This window comes from Adiantum capillus-veneris, chromosome 7 (assembly GCF_014529385.1).
Source record: "Adiantum capillus-veneris isolate H3 chromosome 7, ASM1452938v2, whole genome shotgun sequence".
NCBI lineage: Eukaryota > Viridiplantae > Streptophyta > Polypodiopsida > Polypodiales > Pteridaceae > Adiantum > Adiantum capillus-veneris.
The window spans coordinates 55346760-55371589 of NC_140937.1; the positions used below are offsets into that span (position 1 = coordinate 55346760).

The 24830-nt window shown below is 39.3% G+C and overlaps 1 protein-coding gene and 1 non-coding gene across 5 annotated transcripts in view; both read left to right on the plus strand.

Annotated features, from left to right (window-relative positions):
• The window catches only part of LOC147453881 (C2H2 and C2HC zinc fingers superfamily protein), a 34285-nt gene extending 26578 nt beyond the window's left edge, over nucleotides 1-7707 (plus strand). The window contains exons 6-7 of one of the 4 annotated variants that reach the window (XM_086515946.1): nucleotides 3835-3980; nucleotides 4591-5492. In XM_086515946.1, the coding sequence (XP_086372072.1) occupies nucleotides 3835-3980; nucleotides 4591-4737 (293 nt within the window). In that variant the 3' untranslated portion in view covers nucleotides 4738-5492. Of the gene's footprint in view, nucleotides 1-3834; nucleotides 3981-4590; nucleotides 5493-5548; nucleotides 5981-7343 lie in introns of those variants that run through there. The other 3 variants (XM_086515949.1, XM_086515947.1, XM_086515948.1) reach the window with 3 other exon arrangements.
• LOC147453883 (small nucleolar RNA snoR101) lies at nucleotides 3656-3720 on the plus strand. The gene has a single exon (XR_015188785.1). It is a non-coding gene; the product is annotated as a small nucleolar RNA snoR101 (small nucleolar RNA).
• Nucleotides 7708-24830: the final 17123 nt, after the last annotated feature.

The window sequence follows — 24830 nt, forward strand, 5'->3', positions numbered from 1 at the left end:
TCACTGAGACATGGGGGGCATATGCCACATCTCTCTACACAGCATCAAGGCAACCACCTATGCCGGACCCACTAGAGACATGTCCGGAGACATGTTCTTTCTTTACTGTCGAGAGGGTAAGGAAAGCCATTGACAAGATGAAGACAAGGAGAGCACATGATCATGATGGTCTGGTAGCAGAGCACTTCATCCATGCCAGAGATATGCTTGCAGAGCTCCTGTTTATGATGTTTAATCGAGCCATGTATGAAGGCTTCTCGGAGACTTGGAGTATGTCTACGATTGTGCCTATTTTCAAGTCAGGAGATCCCATGATTTCCGCGAAATATCGCACCATCATGGTTGGTCACACATTAGCTAGGTTATATGCATCCGTTCTTGAACAGGAGCTGAGTAGATGGGCAGAGCGAGAGGGCATAAGAGCACCAGGGAAGCAGGTTTCAGGAGAGGTTTCTCCACTCTTGACCAAATTCTGACACTCAGAGCTATTATTGGGGAGGGTAGACACCATGGCAAGAGGATCTATTGTAGCTTTGTGGATTTCCGCAAAGCTTTTGACATAGTGCCGAGAGCCAGACTTATATGCAGACTACAAGACATGGGTGTGCCTATAGAGTTGATATGGGGTATTCTGGCTCTATACAGGACAGTGATGGGGTGGGTACACACCACTGAGGGAATGTCTGACATGGTCCACTCCACTATTGGAGTAAAGCAGGGGTGCCCCCTATCCCCGACTCTTTTTGGGATGTATGTGGATGAGTTTTCGGACTATCTAGAGCGTCAAGGGGACAAGGGGGCTCAGCTAGCAGGGACATGGATTTCGGTGTTACTATATGCTGATGATATTGTGCTGATTTTTGACTCTCCAGAGGGGATGCAACGTCATTTGGATGCTCTGGATACATTTGCTCGTGACAGTGGATTGTCTGTCAATCTGAGGAAAACCAAGGTTATGGTGTTCAACACCACACCACAGTGGGTCAAGAGGTCGGCACCCAAATTTACGTATGGCCAAGAGACTGTGGAGTACACAGATGCATATACTTATCGTGGGGTAGTCTTCGGTGGACTGGTGTTTTCACTAAGGAGAGCAACAGAGACTAGACCGACGAGAGCATATGCAGCTTTGGGAGGACTGGAGAGGATGTGCTCGCAGGTTCAGTTTCAGGAACGGCGAACAAATCTTTGGCTTTTTGACACTCTAGTGACTCCAACTATGCTCTATGGAGTTCAGGTGTGGGGATCCTCAGTAGACCACCATGGGAGATCTGGCAACACAGATGGATGGAGATGTATGGAGAGGCCCCTGGTCTCTATGATCGCTCGGATGATTCGGGCTAAGGCCTCAGTACCACATGAGATTATCCAAGCCGAGCTAGCCGCCGCCCCCCCCCCCCTCCCCCCCCCTCTCGTGGTGGAGGCATTGACTAGATCAGTATCCTTTATGTACGGTCTATGGGATCTCCCCAGGGACAGATACGCTCGGCTTGTCCTGGAGTCATCTCGACAACTGGCCCTACAAGGCGATACAGCATGTTGGTATGGACAAATGACAGCATGGTTTCAGTCGCATGGTCTCAACATGGTTAGATTACCTCCGCTTCAATACTCTCTGGATGCACCCTCCGTGTCTCTCACACGGACAGAGATCACCAGACTCATATGTCAGGATCTGATTCAGCTAGATACCAGGAGCACATGGATACAGCTGACACAGGAGTTGGGCACGAAGATGGCCTTCTGCAGAGAGCATCTTCTCCAAGTCACGGAGGACGGCTTTGTGACTAGGCGTGCATACATGGATACACACTTATCTCATGGGATAAGATGCGCTATTGGACAGATACGCACATCCTCGCATCAGCTCCAGATCGAGACTGGCCGATTTCGAGGGGTGCCGGCAGGGGCCAGGATATGTCACCTATGTAACTTAGAGCCAGAGATAGAGCTGCACTACACAGGTTACTGCTCGGCGTACTATGAGATACGCGGCCGCTTCCATTGCCTGTTCAGAGAAGGTTTCGAACCTTTTTCTAGAGTCATGAGATACAAGGATCAGAGGTGTCTCGGATTGTTCCTGCTAGAGCTGCGCAGACTTAGGGAGAGCTTGCCGAGGACATCAGGGGAAAGACACTCTCAGAGACGAATCACAGATTTCTTTACACCAGCCAGAGGAGAGCCAACGGAGCAGTCATTACAGCAGATCTCAGAGCCTACTCATACTAGAGGTACGCTGCTTGACCGGGCCACTGAGCTTGGCAGATCCAGACGCCCACGACCTCGGGGGGTCTCCCACTACCGACGAAGGCTGCAACAGAAGATACAGATCACTCTAGCTCGACATGCAAGACGCCCAACCAGAGTACTGCCATGGAGGAGGTCGATGAGATCCGACAGCGACCGATGAGAGATTTCATCTGAACCCACAAACCCCCGCCCCCATTTCCTTTTTCCTTAGTGTTTTAGTGTTAGTTCTTTGTAACTTTGTAATTTCTGTACTCAGACATGGTATCAGATCCACCAATTGTAACTTTTTGGTCTCATAGGTCATTTTGGCCTTTTGAAGACGTTAATATAACATTTCATTTCATTTCATTTCCTCAACGCCGGGCGTGCCCGCACTTAGCCTCCTCTGCTTCCCGTGCCTGATCCACTCGCTGCCCATGGGTTCCTCTATAACCTCTTGACACAATGTATGCTTGGCCTCTGTAATCTTCCACTTCTCCGGCCGATCCTCTGTGGGTTGACCTGCCCGTATGCTACAGATTGCCGTGTGCCCACACTCCCACAACCTACTTTTGACATTGGCCTGGCTTTGCTCCACATTGCCCTGCTTCCACCTGCCTTTTGGATCCAACTCAACTATTGGTGTCCCTGCAGTTTTCTTTGCCAACCAGTGCTGTTGCATTGAGCCCGATGTCCCTTGCTGTGTTTGACGCTGCCCGTTGACACCTGTCACATCCCTCTGATTACCTATCAGTGCTTCTGCTACCCTTTGCCATTGTGCCCATTGATCGTGTGCCAATGACCACAGTATCAACCTGCCTGCCACCATGAGCATCAGCTGCCCTTGGGGTTGGGTCTATCCACTCGTCCTCATTGCCCAGGGCCCACTCCACAGCGCCCTGTGCGTTTCTCACTGGGTGCAGTTATCTATAGGTTTTTTGTAAGCTATGAAGTGTTATGCTTGTGAAAAGATCAACCATGCAAGTCGAACATTTGATGTCAGGGGTAGTGCTGTATGTTTTTCACGTGTGATCAGTATACGTTTGGTGATTGAAATGGCATTTTGGGAGATGCCCTTGTACTGTATATGGCTCAAAGCTTTCTGGCTTGCCCCTATCTTCCAAACATGCATTTGATGGGAACAGAAGCCTAGAAGGCTAAAGTAGTGTGGTGACCAAGGTACTAATTGTCAAGGTGGAATCAATGTCAACTTTGAGGACTATCATTGGAGGGGTATTGACACTAATATTAGCTTATGAGTTTTTCATGATCGTTGCACAAGTTGTAGACCTCCTTAGCCTTTTGAAGGAGTAGATATAATAATTTGAAAGGTTCATGTTGGTTATTCTTGATGCTTTGCATGTACCAATAATGCTGGGTGGACTTTGTTCTTTGTGGCATAGATACCTAACACATGGTAAATGATGTTTTACACTTGATCTCTGAACCTCAGGTAAGTCTGTTGAGATCAAACGAGGTTTTGCTGATGCTATCGTGTTTCTATGCATGCATGAGTTGTGTTCTTGCATGTACTTGTAGCACAGCACAATTTAAAAGTTGGATGAGGTCTATTGTCGGTAATCAATCCTTGGTTCTTTTTTTCAGTAATGTGCAATGAGCTCTTTTTTTTGGAGTGGTGGGGGATCCCAAGCTGCTGGTGCATATGTGAGCTCACAAATGTTTTTATCTTGTTTTGCTTAAAGATTGGATTATTAATACATGGTGTACACCAGCCAGAAGCTGTTGCAGAGGTATGTTCATTTTATTACTGTTCATAAAGCATATATGGACTCCCTTTTGAAGCCTCTTATGTTTTCCTTGCTATAATAGAAGGATTTTTAAATTTGATCGATTACTTTGAATGGTACATTCTTACTCTTGCGAAGTGTACATTTGATATGTCACTGAATATATGCAATATTTTCCTACTCGTTTGTCTACTCTGTGCTTGGCATTAAGGTTTGGCTTTTCCATATTGAGTTAGCTCCTTTTTCCAGGATTACAAATGAAGTATCGCTTTGTATATATTGTCGGGTTATCCATATATATTATACTCTGTATAGGTTGCTGGGTCATCTACTATTTTTCTGCAATTTTTCATGAGAAGAGTCGAGCATTCCTGTAGACTTGTCTGCATAACTTTTGATGGAGGTGGATGTGGATTACTTATACAAGCCGCAAAATCAAGTCGTAGGCAGTAGGTGGATCTTTGTAGCCTTCGAGATTACTGGACATTGGCATTGTATTTTTTCTCATTTTGTTGTGTAGATTTGTGTGGGTTCCAATCACAGTTAATTTTCCTCTACATTATTCCCACGACTTGGAAGAATAGTACGACTAAGTTGTCGCTGTCTCTTGCAGCACCTCTGCTGCTCTCCGTCGTCCGTCCTCTCCTCAATGGCGGGCATTCTTGCGCTCTGCCTTGTCTGCTTCTGTCTGTGCTCAATCCACTTGCTACCCATGGGTCCCTATATATCCCTCGACTCAATGTATGCTCGGCCTCTCTAAGCTTCCACTTCTCTGACTGACCCTCTGTGGGTTCCACTGCCCGTCTGCTACAGATTGCCAGTGTGACCACACTCTCCCATGACCTATTTTGACATTTCCCTGGCTTTTCTCAATACCCTGCCTCTACCTGCCTTCGCATCCAACTCAACCGTTTACTTTGCCAACCAGTGCTCTGCGTTGAGCCCGCAAACGTTGAACTCTGGCCGTTGACACCTGTCACTTCCCTCTGATTACCTAGCTGTGTCTCTGCTATCCTCTGCCACTGCCCATTGAGCCTGTCTGCGTTTCAAAATGACGACACTATCAGCTCCTGCCACCACAAGTGCCAGCCACCCTTGGGTTTGTGTCCATCCATTCGCCCACGGCCCACTCCATAATGCTCTGTGCGTTTCTCACTGTGCAGTTGTCCAAATGATATTAAATACGGTAAAGAAAGTAATCAGAGGTTTTGTTGTGAGCTACAAGTCGAAAAGATCAACCATGATAGTTGAACATTCTATGTCAGAGAGTGCTGTGTGTTTGTCACTTGTGATCATGTGGTCATCCTCTAGATGCAAGCAGCCAACTCCTTTCAGCACTTTTGGCAATTGAGATGGCACTTGGGATATCCATTTGTATCATATCCTTGTTGTGGATGGCTCAAAGAGCTACTGTAGCATGTGAGTACCAAAATAGAAAGTATATAGTATTGAGGTACTAATTACAAGGTGGAATGAATGCCAACTTTGAGTGCTCTAAAACTCTTTTGACATTTTGCAAAATGGAGCTCTTGCCAATATAATTGTTGAGCTTTGATGGTTTGCCACAATAGGAACAGCTTCACTTGGCACATTGGCAAAGGCCCAATTTGAAAGAGTCGCTATATCACAAGTATGAGCTGCAAGTAGTATTGCCTAAAGAACACTTCAAGACAGTCTCAAACTTCTAGCTTTGTGTCATTCAAAAGCTCCACAAATGAGGATGTGAAGCACACCATAGTGTCGGCAATTGTCTTCAGAGAGAGTAGTTTAAATGCACTCAAATCCCTTTAAAGGCCATGCGAAGGACGAGTGATTGCAATGAGGAGTGCTTTAAAGCTCTAGTGGAAGCATGTACAAGGCAAGAGAGCAACAAAGCTGCAATTACAGCGCTTTTTTTTTTTGTGCAAAATTGCAACTATGCTTAAGCTCATTTGTATTTTTAAGGTATGTAGTATTTAAAGCCATGCAAGCTTTCTGGAATGGGATGCATCTCCATTTGTGCTGATATTGTGCCATCTAGGTGGTGTAGGGTTGACATTGATAATCTATATTCTAGAGAAATACTTAAGATCAGAATCCTTGGAATGCACGTGAAATTTAAGTTGACATATAGTGACCCCCTGAGATGCATGGATGCTTTAGTATGTGTTGATTAGTAACTGAAAAACCATTTGTGGGACGATTTCCAATATTATGTTTTTCTCCACTAAATCTTTGAAGCTCAACTTCCTTTCATCTTAAATTGCTAATTGTTGGATAATGATTCTTCACATCAATTAAGGGCAGGAAGGAAACCATTAACTACCAATTTGATGAGCACACACATATTTGAAACTTGAAGCTTGGTCTCTTAAACTAATATGCATTCTTTGATGCAACTTCAGTCTTGGACAATGCTCAATCCACATAAGATAAAACTCTTTTCACATTATTTCTCTTAGTTATATTTTTTTATCTACACCATGGCACTTATTCTTGAATCCCCTAGTATGCAACAAGCTTGCTGTGTGAAGGCACACACTACATGGAATCAGGAAAGAATTTGTTGTTTTATGAGTAACATCATCTCTCATAGATTTGCTAGTGCTTGAAGCTTTCCATTGTATAAAAACACCACATGCAATTGATCTCTTTCTATGTACATGCGTCAACTTTGTCACATGAATATATTGCCAAATTCTTTCAACTCCAACCCATCAGACACCTCTATTGATGCAGGGGAAGAAAGAAACCTCTTTTAACCCCTCTATATCCCCCCCCCCCCCCCCCTTGCACACACAACCATCTCCATCATCCCTCTCAAACTTGATATGGCCTTTCCATAATTCAATCGTACACAAAATCTCTCTCTCTCTCTCTCTCTCTCTAGACATAAGAGTTAATCTCCATATAGATATACTACATAGAAAAAGCATAAGAAAGGTTGAGAGTATTTTGCACATTGCTGGCCTCAAATCTTAGCCTTGTATGTAGCGCAGTTGAGAATTTAGTTCTCTTTTAAAAGTGCTTGTGCAAAAAATAAATTCCCCTCTTTTACATGTAGATTGCATGTGCAAGCTCTTCCACAAGAGCTAAGGAATGGGCTCCCAATATATAACTTATTTCCCAAGGGATGAGGTAAGGGATGGGCTCCCAATACGTAACTTATTTCCTAGTCTATCCTCTATACAACTTAGTTACTAAAGAAAACTTACGATGGTTGCCTCCTCCATGACTTCATGAGCCTTGGCCTATACAATCATCAAACTCACATAGTAGTTAAACCACTCATTATTATGATAGCAAGCAAGTAAAATATTAAAAGTTTGTCTATCCTCTAAAAACACATACCAATACTAAACCACTTCCTATTTGATGATTCTCTAGGCATCCCTTAAAATCACAGAGGGTGGACAAGATGATAACACAATTCTACCATCGACTATGGTGACCAAAAGAAAACCACAATTGCTAGAGTAGATGCTTGGAGATCAATTGTCATTGAGGATAATAAACTCTTTTGCTAATGATTTGTGATTGTATGTATAAAAACAAGAAAGCTGCTCTTGGATTCTTTCAATCAAAAGTGAAGACTCATTACAAGATGTTGAACTAGGGCACTTGGTGACCCAAAAAAATTTACATGTGATACAACTCTCTCATAAATATTGGGATGCAATTATGACTTCATCATAGAATAAGATCCATGTAATGCTCTCATAATAGAACAAAGTCACACTTTCAAGGACAATGCACTTGTTCATAAAAGAAGGATTGCCAAAAGTGGGTGCATGATTCATGAGGGCATATGATCATAGAAATTCAAAGCCAAACTATGGACCCAAGTCATGTTCTAGACCACCTCTTGGGTGTTTAGCCTCAAAGTCGCCACCAAAGAGAAAAATTTGCATATAGAAATACTAGATCTTTTGAGATCTCAAGTTATGGACCCAAGCCATGTCCTAGACCACCTCTTGGGCGTTCGGGCTCAAAGTCGCCACCAAAGAGGAAAATTTTGCATGAAGAGACATTAGATCTTTTGAGATCTCAAAAGATCTAGTATCTCTGTATGCAAATTTTTCTCTTTGGTGGCGACTTTGAGGCTAAACACCCAAGAGGTGGTCTAGAACATGACTTGGGTCCATAGTTTGACTTTGAATTTCTATTAGATCTTTTGAGATCTCAAGTCATAGAATATAAAAAAGATAAGGCAAAGTTTGATCTAGTGAGGAGGACACAACTTCACACTATTGTGAAGCCGTATTGTCCATTGAAATCAAATGTTGGAATAATATTGTATGCATGTTTTGTAAAAGCCTTGATATGACAAAAATTTCAATAATGATTTAAAGAAAAAATTGAGCTCAATTATAGAGCCTCATTTTCTATTTTCAACCTGTATTTCTTGATATCGTGCTTTTCATAACCAAAAGTCCATTTACGTTTAGATCGTGTCAATTGATTCTGGACAATAGCCACACAAGTGTTTTTACAATAGAAGCTTATAATATACATTTGGACTTAAAGGTAGAAAAGGTAGGTTGCTTTTACATAAAATCGTCTCGTCATAACCTTTTTGACTTTTTGTGAAAACCCTCAACTTTATCTGTAAATTCACTTGGCAAGGTGCAAACCACTAGGAGGAGGAAGCTACAATTCGAAAAACTTAGAAACTAGATTACAAGAACATATAATTATGCTCAACATCACCAAATGTTGTGAATTGAGCAAGTTTCACCTACAAAGTCAACTATTGTTATAAAAGTTCATTTTTGGCCTAAGCCAAGCCAAACTAATTGCTCATACAAGGGGCTATAACTTCCATTTATTGTTTAGTTACAGTCTTTGGATCTAAAAGAAGTGGTGGGATTGCTTAAAAGCATGAAACCACCCAACTTTTGTGGTGAGGACAAGGACCATAACAAAAAGACACCATAGATACTTTCCTGAATAAATGAAGAGATATCCATAGACTATGTCATACTCTCAAGCAATGCACACGAGCCTCACACTTGAAGGCAAGGCCTATACGTGGTGGATGATGTACAAAACCCATAGTTGTCCCAAAACGTGGGATAATTTTGAGAATGTATTCTAAAAGGAATTCCTTTCAACCAATGAAAAGGATTAGAATTGGTCTTACTAGGATACAAGTTTGATTTGACAACATTGCACGTTGAACCAATACATTTCTCATAGTTGGGATGTTATCTTAAAATTGGATGGGATGCATTCCAACAAGTGCGTGGATATATTAGGGGTCTTTACGAAGAAAGTCAAGAGACAATATCCCAAACTTAAAAAGGTGCCATAAATCAAGCCCATATTCATGATGATCCCAACAACCATCATTTCATGAAGCACACCATACCATGCCTAGTAATAATGATAGTATAGGTGGATCACGTCATATCAATAACAACATAAAGTCTTCATTTGCAATAGAAGTGAGTAGTTTGAGAGGTCCAAGGGACCTTGTGGACCTCTCTCTCGGCAAGAATTTGAGAGCTCCATGAAAGAGAATCTTTACTTCAATTGTCTATAAAGTAATCATGCCAAAATGGGTGTCCCAAGGGGAAACACAAGGTGAAGGAAAGGAGAAAGCAATGCACACAATATAGCTCTTCTCTTTAGACTCTTCTTTCAAGTATACGAATGTGAAGCTTCTCATACAGAAGAGGTTCATGAATGCTATTTTTAGCCTCTATGTGGTTGCTGGATTTGGGACTACATGTTTTGGTGGAAATGTACCACATACTCCCAACTCTCACTGCTACAAGATAGTGTTAATCATTTGGATATAACACTGAGGGGTAAGAATACTCAAGTTAAAGATGTCCCTTTGACATGCAAGGACACAATATGACCTTAGATCTCCAATTTATAAACATAGATAGGGAAAATGTGGTTCTAAGTTGTGAATGGTTGCAAGGGCACAATATGACCTTAGATCTCCAATTTATAAACATAGATAGGGAAAATGTGGTTCTAGGTTGTGAATGGTTGCATGGGTTGGGTCCTTAATCACACCGTAGATATGAGTACTAGTTTCATGTTTGAAGCCAATGATTCTCATGTGCTATTGTTGGGAGAAAAAATAAATTCTTCCCTCACAACTTATATGTACAACTAAACTTTTTTTATCTTGATTATAAAAATGAAATAGAGGAGATCTTTTTGTGTTACTCGTTGTGTCATGCTTTCTTCCTTATATTTCATATTCAATGTTTGGTAATGAAATTCCCGAAGCTTCCTCAATGCAACATGCTTCTCTTTCTTCTTTCAATTGCTAATAACTCACACTCAAAACAACGAGAACAAACACAAAGATTCAATGTACAGTCTTTACTTGTACAAATATATATTGTCAATTGAAGATACGGCACAAGCCACACAACAAATCAAGGAGCAACTTAGGGAATATGATGACATATTTTGGATTTACCTACTGGTTTACGACTTGTAGAAGAAGTGCAACGTAACATAGATGTCATTCTAGGCAATAAATCTATTAGCAAGCCACCTTATCAACTTAGTCACAAGTTAGCAATTGAGGTGTAACAATAGCTAGTGGAATACCTTAGCAAGCCTATATTCAACCCATTTCTTCACCATGGGTTTCTCCTCTTTTATTGGTGTAGACAAAAGACAGTAATACGTGTATGTGTGTATATTGTCATGGGTTGAACTCAGTTGGTGCTATTAAGAATAAAATTTTGTTACTCTCGAGTGAATGAATTTTGTAACCAATCATATGGAGCATGGTATTTTACAAAAATAAATGTCCATTTTGTGTATCATCAAGATCGCATATGACTTGATGATATACTAAAAAATTTCCTCGAACACGGTCAAACATTATGCTCTTTTGGTTATGCCTTTGGCTTGATCAATGTCCCCACTCACACTTATGAAACTTATGGATAGTATTTTAAAACCGTAATTAAGCAAGTTTTTTATTTTGTTTCTCAGTGACATTCTTGTTTTTAGTGCTACCAAGGAGGAGCATTTGAAACATCTTAAAACAATTAACTTATTATGCCAACATAAGTTTTGTGTTGAGGAGAATAGATGTGATTTTCTTAAGACAAAAGTGCACTACCATGCTCATATTAGTTTTGGGACATATACCAATGAGCACTTTTAAAATGGATGCTATTTTTCACTGGCCCTATCCTACTAATTTGAAAGAACTTTAAATTTTCCTAGGATTGACAGGGTTTTATTGTAAGTTTGTAAATGATTATGCAAAGCTATCTATTCCTATGACAAACTAATTGAAAGTTCAAAGGTCAAGGAAAGACTTTATTTTGGGGAGAAGATCAACAACATAGTATTGACAAACTCAAGGAAACTTTAGCATTAGTACCTATACTTGCCATATTTGATAAAATTAAATCCTTTGTTCTGAATACAGATGCTCCGTTCTAGATCCCAGTGGGAAGACTAGTGGCTTTTGACAGTAAGAAACTTGAGAGTACTCAATAAAATTATTTTACATATGAAAAAGAACTCTCTGCTATAGTGTACACTTTCAAAAATTGGAGACTTTCTTTGTATGGAGATTTTATTTTACCATGAGAGTATCAAATGAGTCACCAATCAAACAAATTTCAGGTTGGCTATTATCTAAGAGTATGATGCTCATTTGCGGTGTCAAAAATGTGAATATAACGTTGTAGTAGATGCTCTTAGTAGAATACCAAAGTAAGGTTTTGGCATCCTTATAGGGAAAATGTGAGCATGACCAAGCATATTCCAAGGTGTGGATCCATGTTCAAATGAGAGACTCTCTCACTCTTAATGCTGGTAGTGTTTCATGTTCCTCCACACGTAGTTCTTCTCTATCTAGTGAAAATCTGAGTCTCAATGGAAGAAATCTTCCAGTGAAGATGGGTACCAGTTCACAAGAGGAAACTATGTGTACTAACATACGTGGAAGTTTGGTGCAATTTTTTAATGAATGTCATAACAATTCAAGTGCAGGGCATTGAGGCATAAGGAAGACATGCACTCGTACAATAGAAGTTTTACTAGACATGTTGAAGAATATGTCTGCAACTGTCAAAAGTGTTAATAAAGTGTAGCATCTCAAAGGAGGTGGACTGTTGCATCCTCTGGCAAGTGAGAAAGTAATTCTATGGACTTTATAATAGGTCTTCCTACTACAGTCAGAGGGCATGACTCGTTTGATATTATTGACAACTAAATAATATATATATATGCCAAATTAGCATTTCTATTTGTGGAGCATGTTTATAGGCTTTATAGCTAACCTATAACATAGTAAGTGATCACAACCCAAAGTTCAAGAGTAACTTTTGGAGGGTTCTATTTAAAATATTGGGCACAAAATTCAATCTCAGTACATCTAATCATCCAAAGAAGGATGTGCAGATAGCATAGGTCATTCAAGTGTGGAATGAGCTAGTCACTTGATAACTATTCTAGGCTTTGAACTTCAGAGTCAGATGTCACATATAAGATTAGATAGAATGAACAAAATGAGACTTTAGATGACTAAATGGAAAAGCAAGACAGACAACTAGACTGCACTAAAAGAAAAGATTCAACTGATGGACATTGGGACAATTGGAACTAAGATATTCAAATGATTGGGTCAGAAGTACAAATAATACATCAATGAATGTTGAATTACAAAAGGGTCCAAGAGTTCCAAAGACTTATGGATACAATAGGGTTGTGCTCAAGACCAACAATGGAGGATAGATCTTTAAAATGAAAGAAGTAGGTCCTATTTATAGGTGCCCATACGGGTTTCTTACTGACTATTTGACTATATAATCACTGATTGGTAACTACTAAAGATATTGGTAATTTTCTGTGTAACAACCGCTTCTAAAGGGTAGGTTCCCACTATCTACATCCTCCTCCCCTTTCTTGAATTGTGGACTATTTTCAAAATATTGGTAATTTTGCTATGTAACAACTGCTTCTAAAGGGTAGGTTCCCAATATCTACATCCTCCTCCCCTTTCTTGAATTGGGGGATGGGAACCGAGAGAGCTTTTGGAGGGAGCTTTTTCTAAGACTTTTACTTTACAAGTGTTTGCATGGATAAAGCTTTCCATGGCCTCTGTGGAGAGATTTTTGGAGGGAGCTTTTTTGTTACGTTCCATTCCAATTGAACCTTGAAACTAACATGTACACCAAAAAAATTAATGCTTTGAACATAGGTAAGGAGAAGAAGGCTCACATATCATTTCAGCAGCTCATAACCAGAAGCTCATTGCTATTTGATTTCTCACCATTTTCTCAAACCATCGCTCCCATTACCATTTGTTTGGCAAGATTTAATTGTAAATGCCTAGGTCCAATCGTTGGCGTTTCAGACACCACACAAGACACAAGTTCTCTTGTATGTAGAATTGTTATGCAAAGCTAGCTATTTCTATGACAAACCAATTGAAAGTTCAATCATCAAGGCAAAAATTTCTTTCGAGGAGAAGATCAGCAACATAGTTTTGACAAACTTAAGGAAACTTTAGCATTCATACATGTACTCGCCATATTCGATCAAACTAAACCCTTTGTTTTGAATATATAGATGATATTTCTAGAGCTATTGGTGCAATTTTACTCCAAGAGGGAAGGCCAGGGGATTTTGATAGTAAAACACTTGATAGTACTCAATTAAAGTATTTTATCTATGAAAAAGAAGTCTTTACTACAGAGTATGTTTTCAAAAATTGGAGACATTATTTGTATGCATCTAAAATTGAAATTTTTATTTTTCCATGAGAGTATCAAATGGTTCACCAATCACACAAATTGATTGTCCCTTGTAGAAGAATACACACCATGTAAACTATATCAAAAAGTCTCAAGGGCGGGGATTTTATATTTGTGAGGTTCTATTTTCGAGCTTTTGCAATTGAAACTTTATTTTTGAGCTTTTTGACACTCACATTACACTAATAATATCATAAAATATCATTGTATCATGAGAAAAGCCTACAGTCAATTGTACATTCCTTCAATTACCAAACAATTAAATGCGACCTGCATGCATGTCTATGCTTGATGGAATGTAAGCTTATTAGACTGAAATGTAACTTAAAAAAATTGCACCATTTATTATTAGTTTTGACTACCACATTCAACATACATATCCACCACCAAACATAGCATGAAGAAAAATTACATCAAAATACGATTGTGGATTAGTTTTCTTGTTGAGCAAACCACCACAACAAAACAAATAACCTTGCCTGGAAATCTCATCATGGATATATCATGATTTCCCCCTTTGATTATTCCAGTCTCAACATTGGCTTTAAGAATACAAGCATACATCGTTTCAATTACAAGAATGTTCTCATAGTGCATCTGTTCAAAATAGTCAAGATCTTGTTGGCCTGGCCCAATAGAAGTACACTTTTTAATAAAATAATCATAAGGGACAACTCTTTAAGAAGGAAGCTTTGTTATTAAAGCATCATAGAAGACATCCTTTCAAAAAGGAAGCTTCTCTAGGATGCCTACCCTTGACATTAAAGAGCATTAAGATAACCTTGCCTAGAAGTTTGATCATGGACATGCTTTCCCATTCCATGGGCCCAATCCCAACATAGGGTCTATGGATACAAGAATAGGCCATCTCAATTACAAGAATGTCCTCATGAAACATTTGTTCAAAATAGTTTATAAGCACTTGTCAGCCTTGCCTAACTTGAGTACACTTTGTTTTCATAGCATTACAAGAGAATGCTAGGAGAAGGGAGCTTCTCTAGGACACTTGGCCTTGACACAGAGCACTACACTTGGCATAAATATTGGCGAGAGCATTACTACACAATATGATACTTACTAAGCACTTTCTGGAACACCCCAAACCCAACTGAGTTTACCTTGCAATCAGAGCACTCCAAGAAAGGATAATACACACAATGGTAGGGCAAGTTGCAGTACACCACAAACTTTTCCTTCCATGTGACATCGATGGAAAACTTGAAAAGAGTTCCCAAGTAGAAAGTAGTGTTTTTAGGAAACGTGGAATGAGAATTTTAGTGTGGTGTGTGATTTAGGATAGTGAATTGGTATTGACGTAGGGTTTTGTGTATTGTATTGGGGTATTTTGATTATCACATATTTCATTAGATTTTACTTTCGGCTTGTGCCAAACATTTCAAAATATCGCAAAGTAATCCATTGCTATGTAAGTCTTCATTCTGATGTGTATATTTTTTCGTAGTTAATCATGACATGTAACAAAATTTAGAGACTTGATAGTGCATTCAAGCATTGTTTTTCTATCAATAAAATTATTAAGTTCTCTAATACATTACCTTTCATAAGTCAATTTTATATAATCATCTATGTGGATCCAAAATTTCATAAATGGTAATTTTACTTTGTAAATTATCTTTCATAGGTCATTTTTTGATAATCACACATTCTGGTGCAACTTTTGCTCAGATTCATCTTTTAAAGGAAGTGCAAGTTTCAATTATCCATAAGAATGAACTACATCCAATATGAATAGTATTGACCAAATACTACAACATCCCGACTAGGTATCAATTTCCTCTCTCTCTCTCTCTCTCTCACACACACGCACACGCACACGCACACGCACACGCACACGCACACGCACACGCACACGCACACGCACACACACACACACACACATGCACATATACTAGAGCACACTGTCCATGCATTGAGTTCCTCTTAGACTGCTAATGCAGACCCATCCATAACGAAGGCTAGCATGCTATGACCAAAACCTATGCTTCGCCCCAATTGTTTTATGTTGGTGACCTACGAAATCCCAAAACTAAGAGTGGGGAGTTATGTAGGTTATGCTAAGTTGGAGCGATATTGGTATGCTTATGGGAACTCCCTAAGGTGGAGTAAGCTAAGTGAGCTCGGGTTTGGTGGGAACCACACCCTATTAAAATTATTTAGAGGAAAATGAACAGCTTTTTATGTCGCCTACAATGATTGGGGACGTGGGCTTGCACGTGAAGGACGGCCATCGTGAAGGGCTTGAAACTAGGGTAAGTGGAGAGGAGCTGGGCTTGAGGGCAACTTGCAGTGAGAGGAAGTACGAGATCAAGCAAAGGGAGGGGTGCGAGTATAGAGAAGCAAAGAGACTGGGAGATCAAAGACGAGCTACAAAAAGGGCTCAAATGGAGATAGAAGCCAAGGGAATAGTGCTAAGTACCCGGGCTGATTGAGAAGGGGAACTGCCATGTCAAGAACATGAGGAGGTGCACCCCGCAGGGGTTATAGGAGGAAGGTCCGAGCTCATAGCCTCAAAAAGGCCAACAAGCAAGGAGGTTGAACTAACGTGAGTGCTCAAAGATTGAAAAACAAGAATTGGAGATTTAAGCCACTCCTTTTAAATTAAAAGGGTGTGAACACCATCGACTGCGTAGTACAGAGAGCAGAGGCAACGATGAGAGAGAGAAGGGGAATCGTGACGGCTTCAATACTTTTTTCCAGGCTTTATGACAGTGATGGATTTTGATGCCGACCCTTGAGCACTTCCTTTGATGCAGTATTTGCAAGCGTTAGTGGTGGTCAACAGAGGTCCCTCTCCTCGACAGAGCCCCGTTCCCATGGCTACTTCTTGTAGGCTTTGGTTGCTTCTTGTCGGACTCCCTTCTAATCTTCAAAATTCAAATTTTGCCTCTAAACTGATATCCGATTTAATAAGCTCCTCCGGATCTCCTTCTTCATATCACTATGTTGGTTTCACCCTTCATATTCTCCTTTTGTGTGCTCTAATGTCGGACACTTAATCATCATTTCCTTCGATATCTTCGAAAGGTTTTGTTTCTTCAATTCTCGATCGCTTCTTCTACTTCCTCTTCTTCCTCTTTTCTTGAACGATGTCGAATAGTGCCCTTCTAAACCCTCTTCAAAACTCTCCGATGTCGAATCAAATTCATCAAATCTCTCAAAACTCTTCAGAATCACTTCGTTCTTGATTGATCGCCCGCATGTCTTCACAAATCCGTCAGCTTTAGCAATTTACTCGAATTAAGTGTTGCACATACCCGATTATATTGCCGATAAGTAAAATTTTTGGAATAAAATTGCCAATTAATTTGGCAAGTCGAGGATTCTTTCAAAAATTTAAAATCTCGTGCTGAATAACTCAAACCAAAGCTTTGATACCACTGTTGGGAGTTGGGGAGAATGACTGCTTCTAATTTGCAATCTTGCTTGCACACTTGCTTGTCAACCTTTCACTATATCTTCCAATTTGCCAAGTACACACACACCTAGACTATGAAAGCGCGCGCGCACACACACACACACACACACACACACACACACACACACACACACACATGCAAAAGAATAGATTGACCAAAAAAGAGTGTAAGAGGGATTGTAAGAGATGTAGACATAATCATGGAGTACACATAGTAACATAGCATAGCATAAGAGAGAGGGAAGGGAAAATTTTGGGCATCTACACAAGACATGCCTAAAGATTGCAGCCCCAAACTCCACGGCACCTCTTGTGGAGTTTGGTATTTGATATTTGATATTATTGTTGGTGCCAAAAATTGGAGGCCCCTCTTTTACACTTTAGCCCCACTTTAGTTATGAGTGGAACACATTACTTATTGCATGTCCCTCTTAGGGTGAGTTCTCACTGTCCTATTTACAAAGCAGCCATAGTGGCTTAAAAACGAGGAGCAAGTTTAACAAAACATTGGTATCAACACTTTTGATCCTTTGTTTTTCAATGTGAAGCATAACGTAATCACCTTCTTTAAACTGGCTTGGCTTACGGTGCTTGTCAAAATGCTTAGTGTAAAGTTCTTCAGAGTGTTTAATGGGCAGAATGCACACATGCATAAATATCATGAAAATTAGTAGTAAAATTATCAGCGGGCAGGAACAACATTAGAAAGACGTGAAGTAGGAGTAGGCAGAGAATGACCATACACAATTTCAAATGGAGATCACATGTGGTAGTGTGAGTAGTGTTGTTATATGCAAATTGTAAAATATATAGGTAAACATCCCATTTCTTGGGTTGAGAAGAAACATAAGCTTTTAACTGATAGTGCGATTGGTTACTTCGGTTTGACCCTTAGATTCGAGATGGAATGCAAAAGTAGAATCAAGTGTTGTTCCAAGATTTTCAAAAATAGTAGTCCAAAAAGCACTACAAAATTTGGAATCTTGATTAGATATTATAATTTTAGGCAAACCATGATGTGTAAATACAACTTTAAGAAATAAAAGTGCAGCTTGATGTGTTGTGAGTGTTTTCTTACAAGGAATGAAGTGTACTTGTTTAGAAAAATGGTCAATTACTATCCAAATCATATCACGCTTGTGAACAGTGAGTGGAAATCCAATAACAAAATCCATTGAAATATGTTCCCAAGGTGTTTCAGGAAAAGGGAGAGGGTGTAAAAGTCCCAATTTCTTACATGTTGCTGCTTTGACAAATCAAACAAGTTGAAACATACTGTTTAACATTGGTTTGTATAGTAGGCCAATAGAAATCATGACATAAGTTTGAAAAGTAGCAGAGACTCCTCTATGTCCAGCATAGGGTGTTTTGTGCAACTCTTCACTGATTAATGTACGAAAAGGTTTAGTTACACACAATTTTTGTTTCAAATAAAGAAAGTTTTCTTGAATAGTATATTCCAAAAATGTGTGTACAAAATTGTCAATCATATGTAACCATGTGGTTTTGAAGTCACTATCTTGTGCATAAGTGTCAGACATTGAATCAAATGAAGTACTCATAATGGTTGATAGATTATTAAGAGAGGGTCTTCGACCCAAAGCATCAGCTACAACATTCTCCTTACCAGGTTGGTATTGAATGTTGGGTTGAAAACTTTGAATGAAGGTAGCCCCCTTAATATGTATATCATTTATTAAGGTTGATACAATAAATAGTTCATACTTTGTTGATAATTTTTGATGAATAAATCGGCACCCATTAAATAGTGTTTCCAAAATTTCAAAGCATACAACAACAGTCAACTCTTTGTCATATGTACTAAATTTTGCTTCACACGGCTTAAACTTACGACTTTCAAATGCAAGTGGATGGTTATCTTGCATAAGGACTACACTGATACCTTTTCCACTAGCATCAATGACTACGACAAAGAATGGTCTATCAAAATCAGGCAATTGCAGTACTGATGCATTTATCAAAGCGTTCTTGAGTGCATTCAAGGAAATTTCTTGCAAATCAAACCATACATAAGGAGAATTTTTCTTTAACAGGAGAGTGATGTAATGAGATTTGTAAGCAAAGTCACGTACAAACTTCTTGTAATAACTGCATAGACCAATAAAAGTATGAAGTTTATGAAATTTATTGGGTCTAGGCCATGACTAAATGGCTTCACTTTTCTTGGGGTCTACATGTATTCCCTTGCCGATACAATGTGTCCCAAATATTCAATTTTAGATTGGAAAAATGAACTCTTTTCAGGATTCAGTTACAAGTGATTGTGTGCAAGCATTTCAAATACACGTTCTAAGTGCACTTTGTGTTCTTGTTCTGATTTACTGAATACAAGAATGTCATCAAAGAATACAATCACAAAATCTCGATGGGTGGTGATGAAAATTCTGTTCATCATGCGTGTGAATGTGGTTGGTGCATTTGTTAGACCAAATGGCATGACAAGAAATTCGTAATGTCTCGTTTGTGTTTTGAAAGCAGTTTTATAGACATCTTGGTTAAACATTTTGACTTGGTGATACCTTGATTTGAGGTCAATTTTGCTAAAGATGTTTGCCCCTTTTAGTTTGTCTAACAGATCATCGACTCTAGGAATAGGGAACATTTTCTTGATGGTGATCTTGTTTAAAGCCCTATAGTCAATACACATACGAAAAGTTCCATTTTTCTCCTTGACAAGAAAAAATAGAGCTCCGCAGGGTGAACTGCTAGGTCTTATAAGTCCCTGATCAAGCAAGTCAGTGATCTGAGTTTGTATCTCCCTGTGTGGTGCAATCAAATTTACATGATAAGGTGCTCTACGAGGAGGTTCACTACCCAATATAATATCTATTTTGTGGTCTTCTGGGTGTGAAGGTGGAATTCCAAGTGGTAGATCGTGCATGAAACAATTCTTAAATTGTGAGAGAAAATCATCATGCAAAGAGTTATGGGAGGTTTCAGTTTCAACGGAGATTTGATTTACCAGCACCAGATATGTTTTTCCTTGTTTTGGAATTGCTCTTTTGGCTTGAGTGTGAGAGAGAAGTGGAAATTTTTGATGCTAGTGTTGCTTGGATAGAGAAATTTTTATTATTATGAGTGAGAGACATGGTACGTGTTTTATAATTAATCAACGGATCAAATTCATGACGGAATGGCATTCCCAAAATCATATCAAGACCATGCAATGGTGCTACCAAAAATGTACGTGCTTTGTAAATTCACCAATGCAAACTTTAGCAGCAGTGACTTGGGTTTTGCAGTTAAAACTTTGATTATTAAAAACAATTTTGACTTTGTGAGGTGAAGAAATTTCAGAGAGAGAGAGAGAGAGAGAGAGAGAGAGAGAGAGAGAGAGAGAGAGAGAGAGAGAGAGTTGTTGTGCCAAAATCATAGCTACTACCATTACTTAAAAGAATGGTGGCACTTTCACCCTTGACTGTGTCTTGCACTTTAAGCAAAATGTGAGGGGATATAGGAGTACCTAAAGATGGGTTGTCATCGTGATCATACTCAGGATCATATCCCTCACCGTAATTAGCTTTCACTTCATTGTCGTTGGGATTAGCATCTTTGATGAGGTTAACAGTAGCACCATTGGGGCAGTTTTTGTTGAAGGGTCTTTGGTTTGGATTTTGGGTGACTCCATTGGGTTGGCCGTTGCTCTTAGCAGGATCTTTTGGGCACTTATCAGCATAGTGACCATACTGGAAACATTTAAAACACTTCACCTTTTTGTTACCATTGGAGTTTTGAGCAGGACATTGGTTGGAAGGATTTTGGTTGCTTCACTGCTATGTGTTGCTATTTTTTCTTTTTCTTATATATATATATATATATGTATATATATATATATATATATATATTATGTATATATGTATATATACATAAAAAGAAAACGACTGTGTAATAATAGATGTACGCTTGTCGGTATGTGGAATTAATGATAGATGTACGCTTGTGGTATGTGTAATAATATATATATATATATATGTGTGTGTGTATATATATATATATATATATATATATGTATATATATATATATATATATGTATATATATATATATATATATTATGTATATATGTATATATATATATATATATATATATATATATATATTATGTATATATGTATATATACATAAAAAGAAAACGACTGTGTAATAATAGATGTACGCTTGTCGGTATGTGGAATTAATGACTGTGTAATAATAGATGTACGCTTGTCGGTATGTGGAATTAATGAGAAAAAAATAAAGTAAATAACAAAATAATGGGTACTTAGCTCGTAGATTGATGATGCCATCCAATCCAAATTGTGGAGCACGATGGCAAGATCAAAAGCGGCAACCGGTTGATAATTCAGATGCAAGTTGATTAGATTTTTCAGCGTCCAATCTCCCTCGTCTCCGGTTGATCAATCGGTTGAACAATGTCGGAGATTTTATGTGGCTTGAGGATTCTCGGATAAAGTGAGGTTAAAAGAGCTCAGATTGTCATGATGTGTAACTATATATTTTTTCGAGTAATTACCTTGCCCTTGAATCTATAATGGAGGTCGGAGGGAATATGGAGAGTGGGTAGGCAAGGATTTTCGAAAAGGGCCTAAATCTTAGATTCACATCTAAGCATTGAACCCACGCGGAGCAACTGAAAGCTTCATTGACAATTGAGCTAAGCCATTCGACTAAGCTCGTGTGCTGAAAATGCTTGGCAAAAAGAGCCAAGGGGACGAATGAGATATAGGGTTGTATAAGTACCTAGCCAACTCTCCCCATTCCAAAGACCCCATTGCTCTCTTGAATTTTTGAGTGAGCTCACCTGTTGTACCCCCAAGTTGGCCCATTGCGTGGCCAACAACTTGGCATGGACCTCAATCCCTTTCCACTGCCCACCTTGCGAGAGTATTCTAGAGTTTTCCATCATAACTTTATACATAATGTCCCAAGCTTGGTGTTCCTTAGAAAGGGCTACCACAAACTTTGCACACTGAGATACCGCGTGAGTGTTGGGGTTAAGAATCCCAATCCCACCTTGCTCCACATATCTTGCAACCATCTCCCATTTTGCTCGCTGCATGGGTAATGTGTCTTTAGTGTTGTTCTTCCGTAGAAATCTCTTAACTAGTTTCAAGATCTTTCCAGTTGCATTTAGCTAGCTTAAGCAGCGGACCATTGAAAGCTATATAGGGTAACATGAAAGAATTGATAACCTTCACTTTGCTTGGGAAGGAGAGAAGCACAAACTCCCACCTTTGCATCTTAATCTTGACTTTCTCCAAAACCCACAAGAATCTATGTTTGTGAGTAACTTCCACTCCTAGAGGGGCTCCTAGGTGACAAGGTTGCAAGTATTCTTTATAGTCAAAAGTATTCTTTTTGTAAGAATGACATATTAGATAAAGAAAGTTTAACCTGTTATTGTCTTTTACAAAAAAGGGAGATGAGTAAATTGAATATGACTAAACTATTCACAACAATTAGTGTTGAATATTGTGTACATATGAACAATTAGTGTTGAATATTGTGTGTGAGAGAAGGCAAGAGAAGTTAAAATGCGGTGAGCACAAATCCAAGAGACCTCAAAGACTTCTGTGATGAGTCTTGAGCTCCAGATCACGTGTTTGCGTGCGCATGCACAGATTTGCCAAATGTCAAAAAAGCACGTGAAAGGGACTCTTTGTTCCAATATGGGTAGTTCTCTCTCTCTCTCTCTCTCTCCTCATGACATTTTTTGGTAATCTAGCAAGCCATCATGAGTCATCACCTTGTTATTTAAAATTTTTCTTGCATTTCTTCGTCTAAGGTATACCTTTGGTCCCTCTTTTCTTTGTGATTGGCTCACCCCTTAAAATTATGTGGATGAGAATGAAATTCTTACAAAGAGGGGACTAAAATTGACACAAGTTACTTTCTTTGTGATTGGCTCACCCCTTAAAATTATGTGGATGAGAATGAAATTCTTACAAAGGGGGGACTAAAAATTGACACAAGTTACTTTTTAATAAATTCAAATACTTAAGTGCAAAGAGACTTGTGCAGTGCACTTTGGGGGCTCATAATAAACCATTCTTGTGTAGATTCTTCTTCTCCTTCTATTCTATGTGTTTAAGCTACACATCTTGTAAATAACTTGAAAATCATACTTATCGTAGTATGTTGTCATAGTTTATTAATTGTGTGTGTGCAAGTTTCTGTTTGGCATGCCGACATCTAATTTGGCAAGCTTGAAAGTGATGCTTGATTGTGTGTAGAGTTTCCATGGTTTTCTAATTTAGTGGTGTTTCTCTTGCTAATGGGACAAGAGTGTATCAGAGCTTTGGTCAAAGTGACCGACTTAAGCAATTGGCATAAAAAAAATAAGATTTTGGAAGGAGGAGCTTAATTACAAAATTCGGATTTGGTAGCTTAATTTTTGATTAGCACTAATTAGATCTATAATCGATAAATCTTTCTATGATTTTGCTTATTGGCTTGGTATCTTTTTGAGATTTACATGCTAATTTTGCTTTAATATTGTGAAGAAGAAGTGGGGTCAAAGAAAAACAAGAGGTGGTCGAGAAATCAAGAGGAAGATCGACAACCAAATTAGATCCAGAAACATGGGAAAAAACCACTTGTGCAATAATCACATCTTTGAAAGCTATGGGAATCAATAGGCTTTTTCCTACCGAATTCCAGTGCTGGTTATTCGACAAAGCTACGTAATAGAGCAACCAAAAGTTGTTAGCCTTAAGGTTCCATTTTAAAAAAACTTTGTAAAAACTTGGCGGCCATTACCACACAAGATATCAAGTTGGCTACTGATTTCTTCTCAGCTAAGGAATTCGAAAGAGCTATTGCACCACCAAGTTTATGACAGTGACAACTAAGTAAGTGATGCAAGTACCATGCCTAAAGAGGGCCAAAAGGGTGAAGATAGCTGCAAGGGATTCCAAGACATTTGGGAATACTAATGCTTGGAAAGCAAGAAGCTCCGTCCAACCTCCCACCCAGCCAAAAGGATCGACTTCTGTTGTCCCTCTTCACAATCCTTTTGCAGTTTTGCAAGAGAAGAAAGGCCCTAATCTGGATCCCCCAAGAAACTTCATGTTTTTCGTGAGGAAAGGAAAAGGACCAATGGAGGAGGACATCAGGAAAAAGAGCTCCATAGGAGAGTCTCATGATGAGGATGAGTTCGTTCCCCTTTCCCAGTAATGGAGGAACTGATCATCCAGACATGGAATGTTAAGGGGATCAAGACCAAGAAGAAGAGCTCCCTCTTCTAGGAGGAAGTTAAAAAAGGAAAGGAAGTTAACTTATGGGTTGTGCAAAAACATCACCCCGATGTCGCAAGTAAAAGAAAACAAGCACTCGGAAAAAAACTTATTTTTTTATGGAGAGGGTGGGGATGGGTACAATGGTGTAATGATGGCTGTGGAAGCGACTTGGAACCTAAGGTGGTGCAAAATCATCCATCTGGGAGAGCTTTGAGAGTCAAGATTAGGTGGGGGGACAAACATTTCACAACTGTCAACATCTATGGTCCCAATAAAGCGAAGGAAAGAGCAAGGCTCTGGGATGGCTTGAAGGAAGTACAGGTGGAAGGGCAATGGCTTATGGTGGGAGACTTCAATATGGTGGAGAAGAGAAAGGAAAAAATAGGCTCCTCAAGCATGCTTGTAGGTTCAGAGAGTGCCAAATGGAA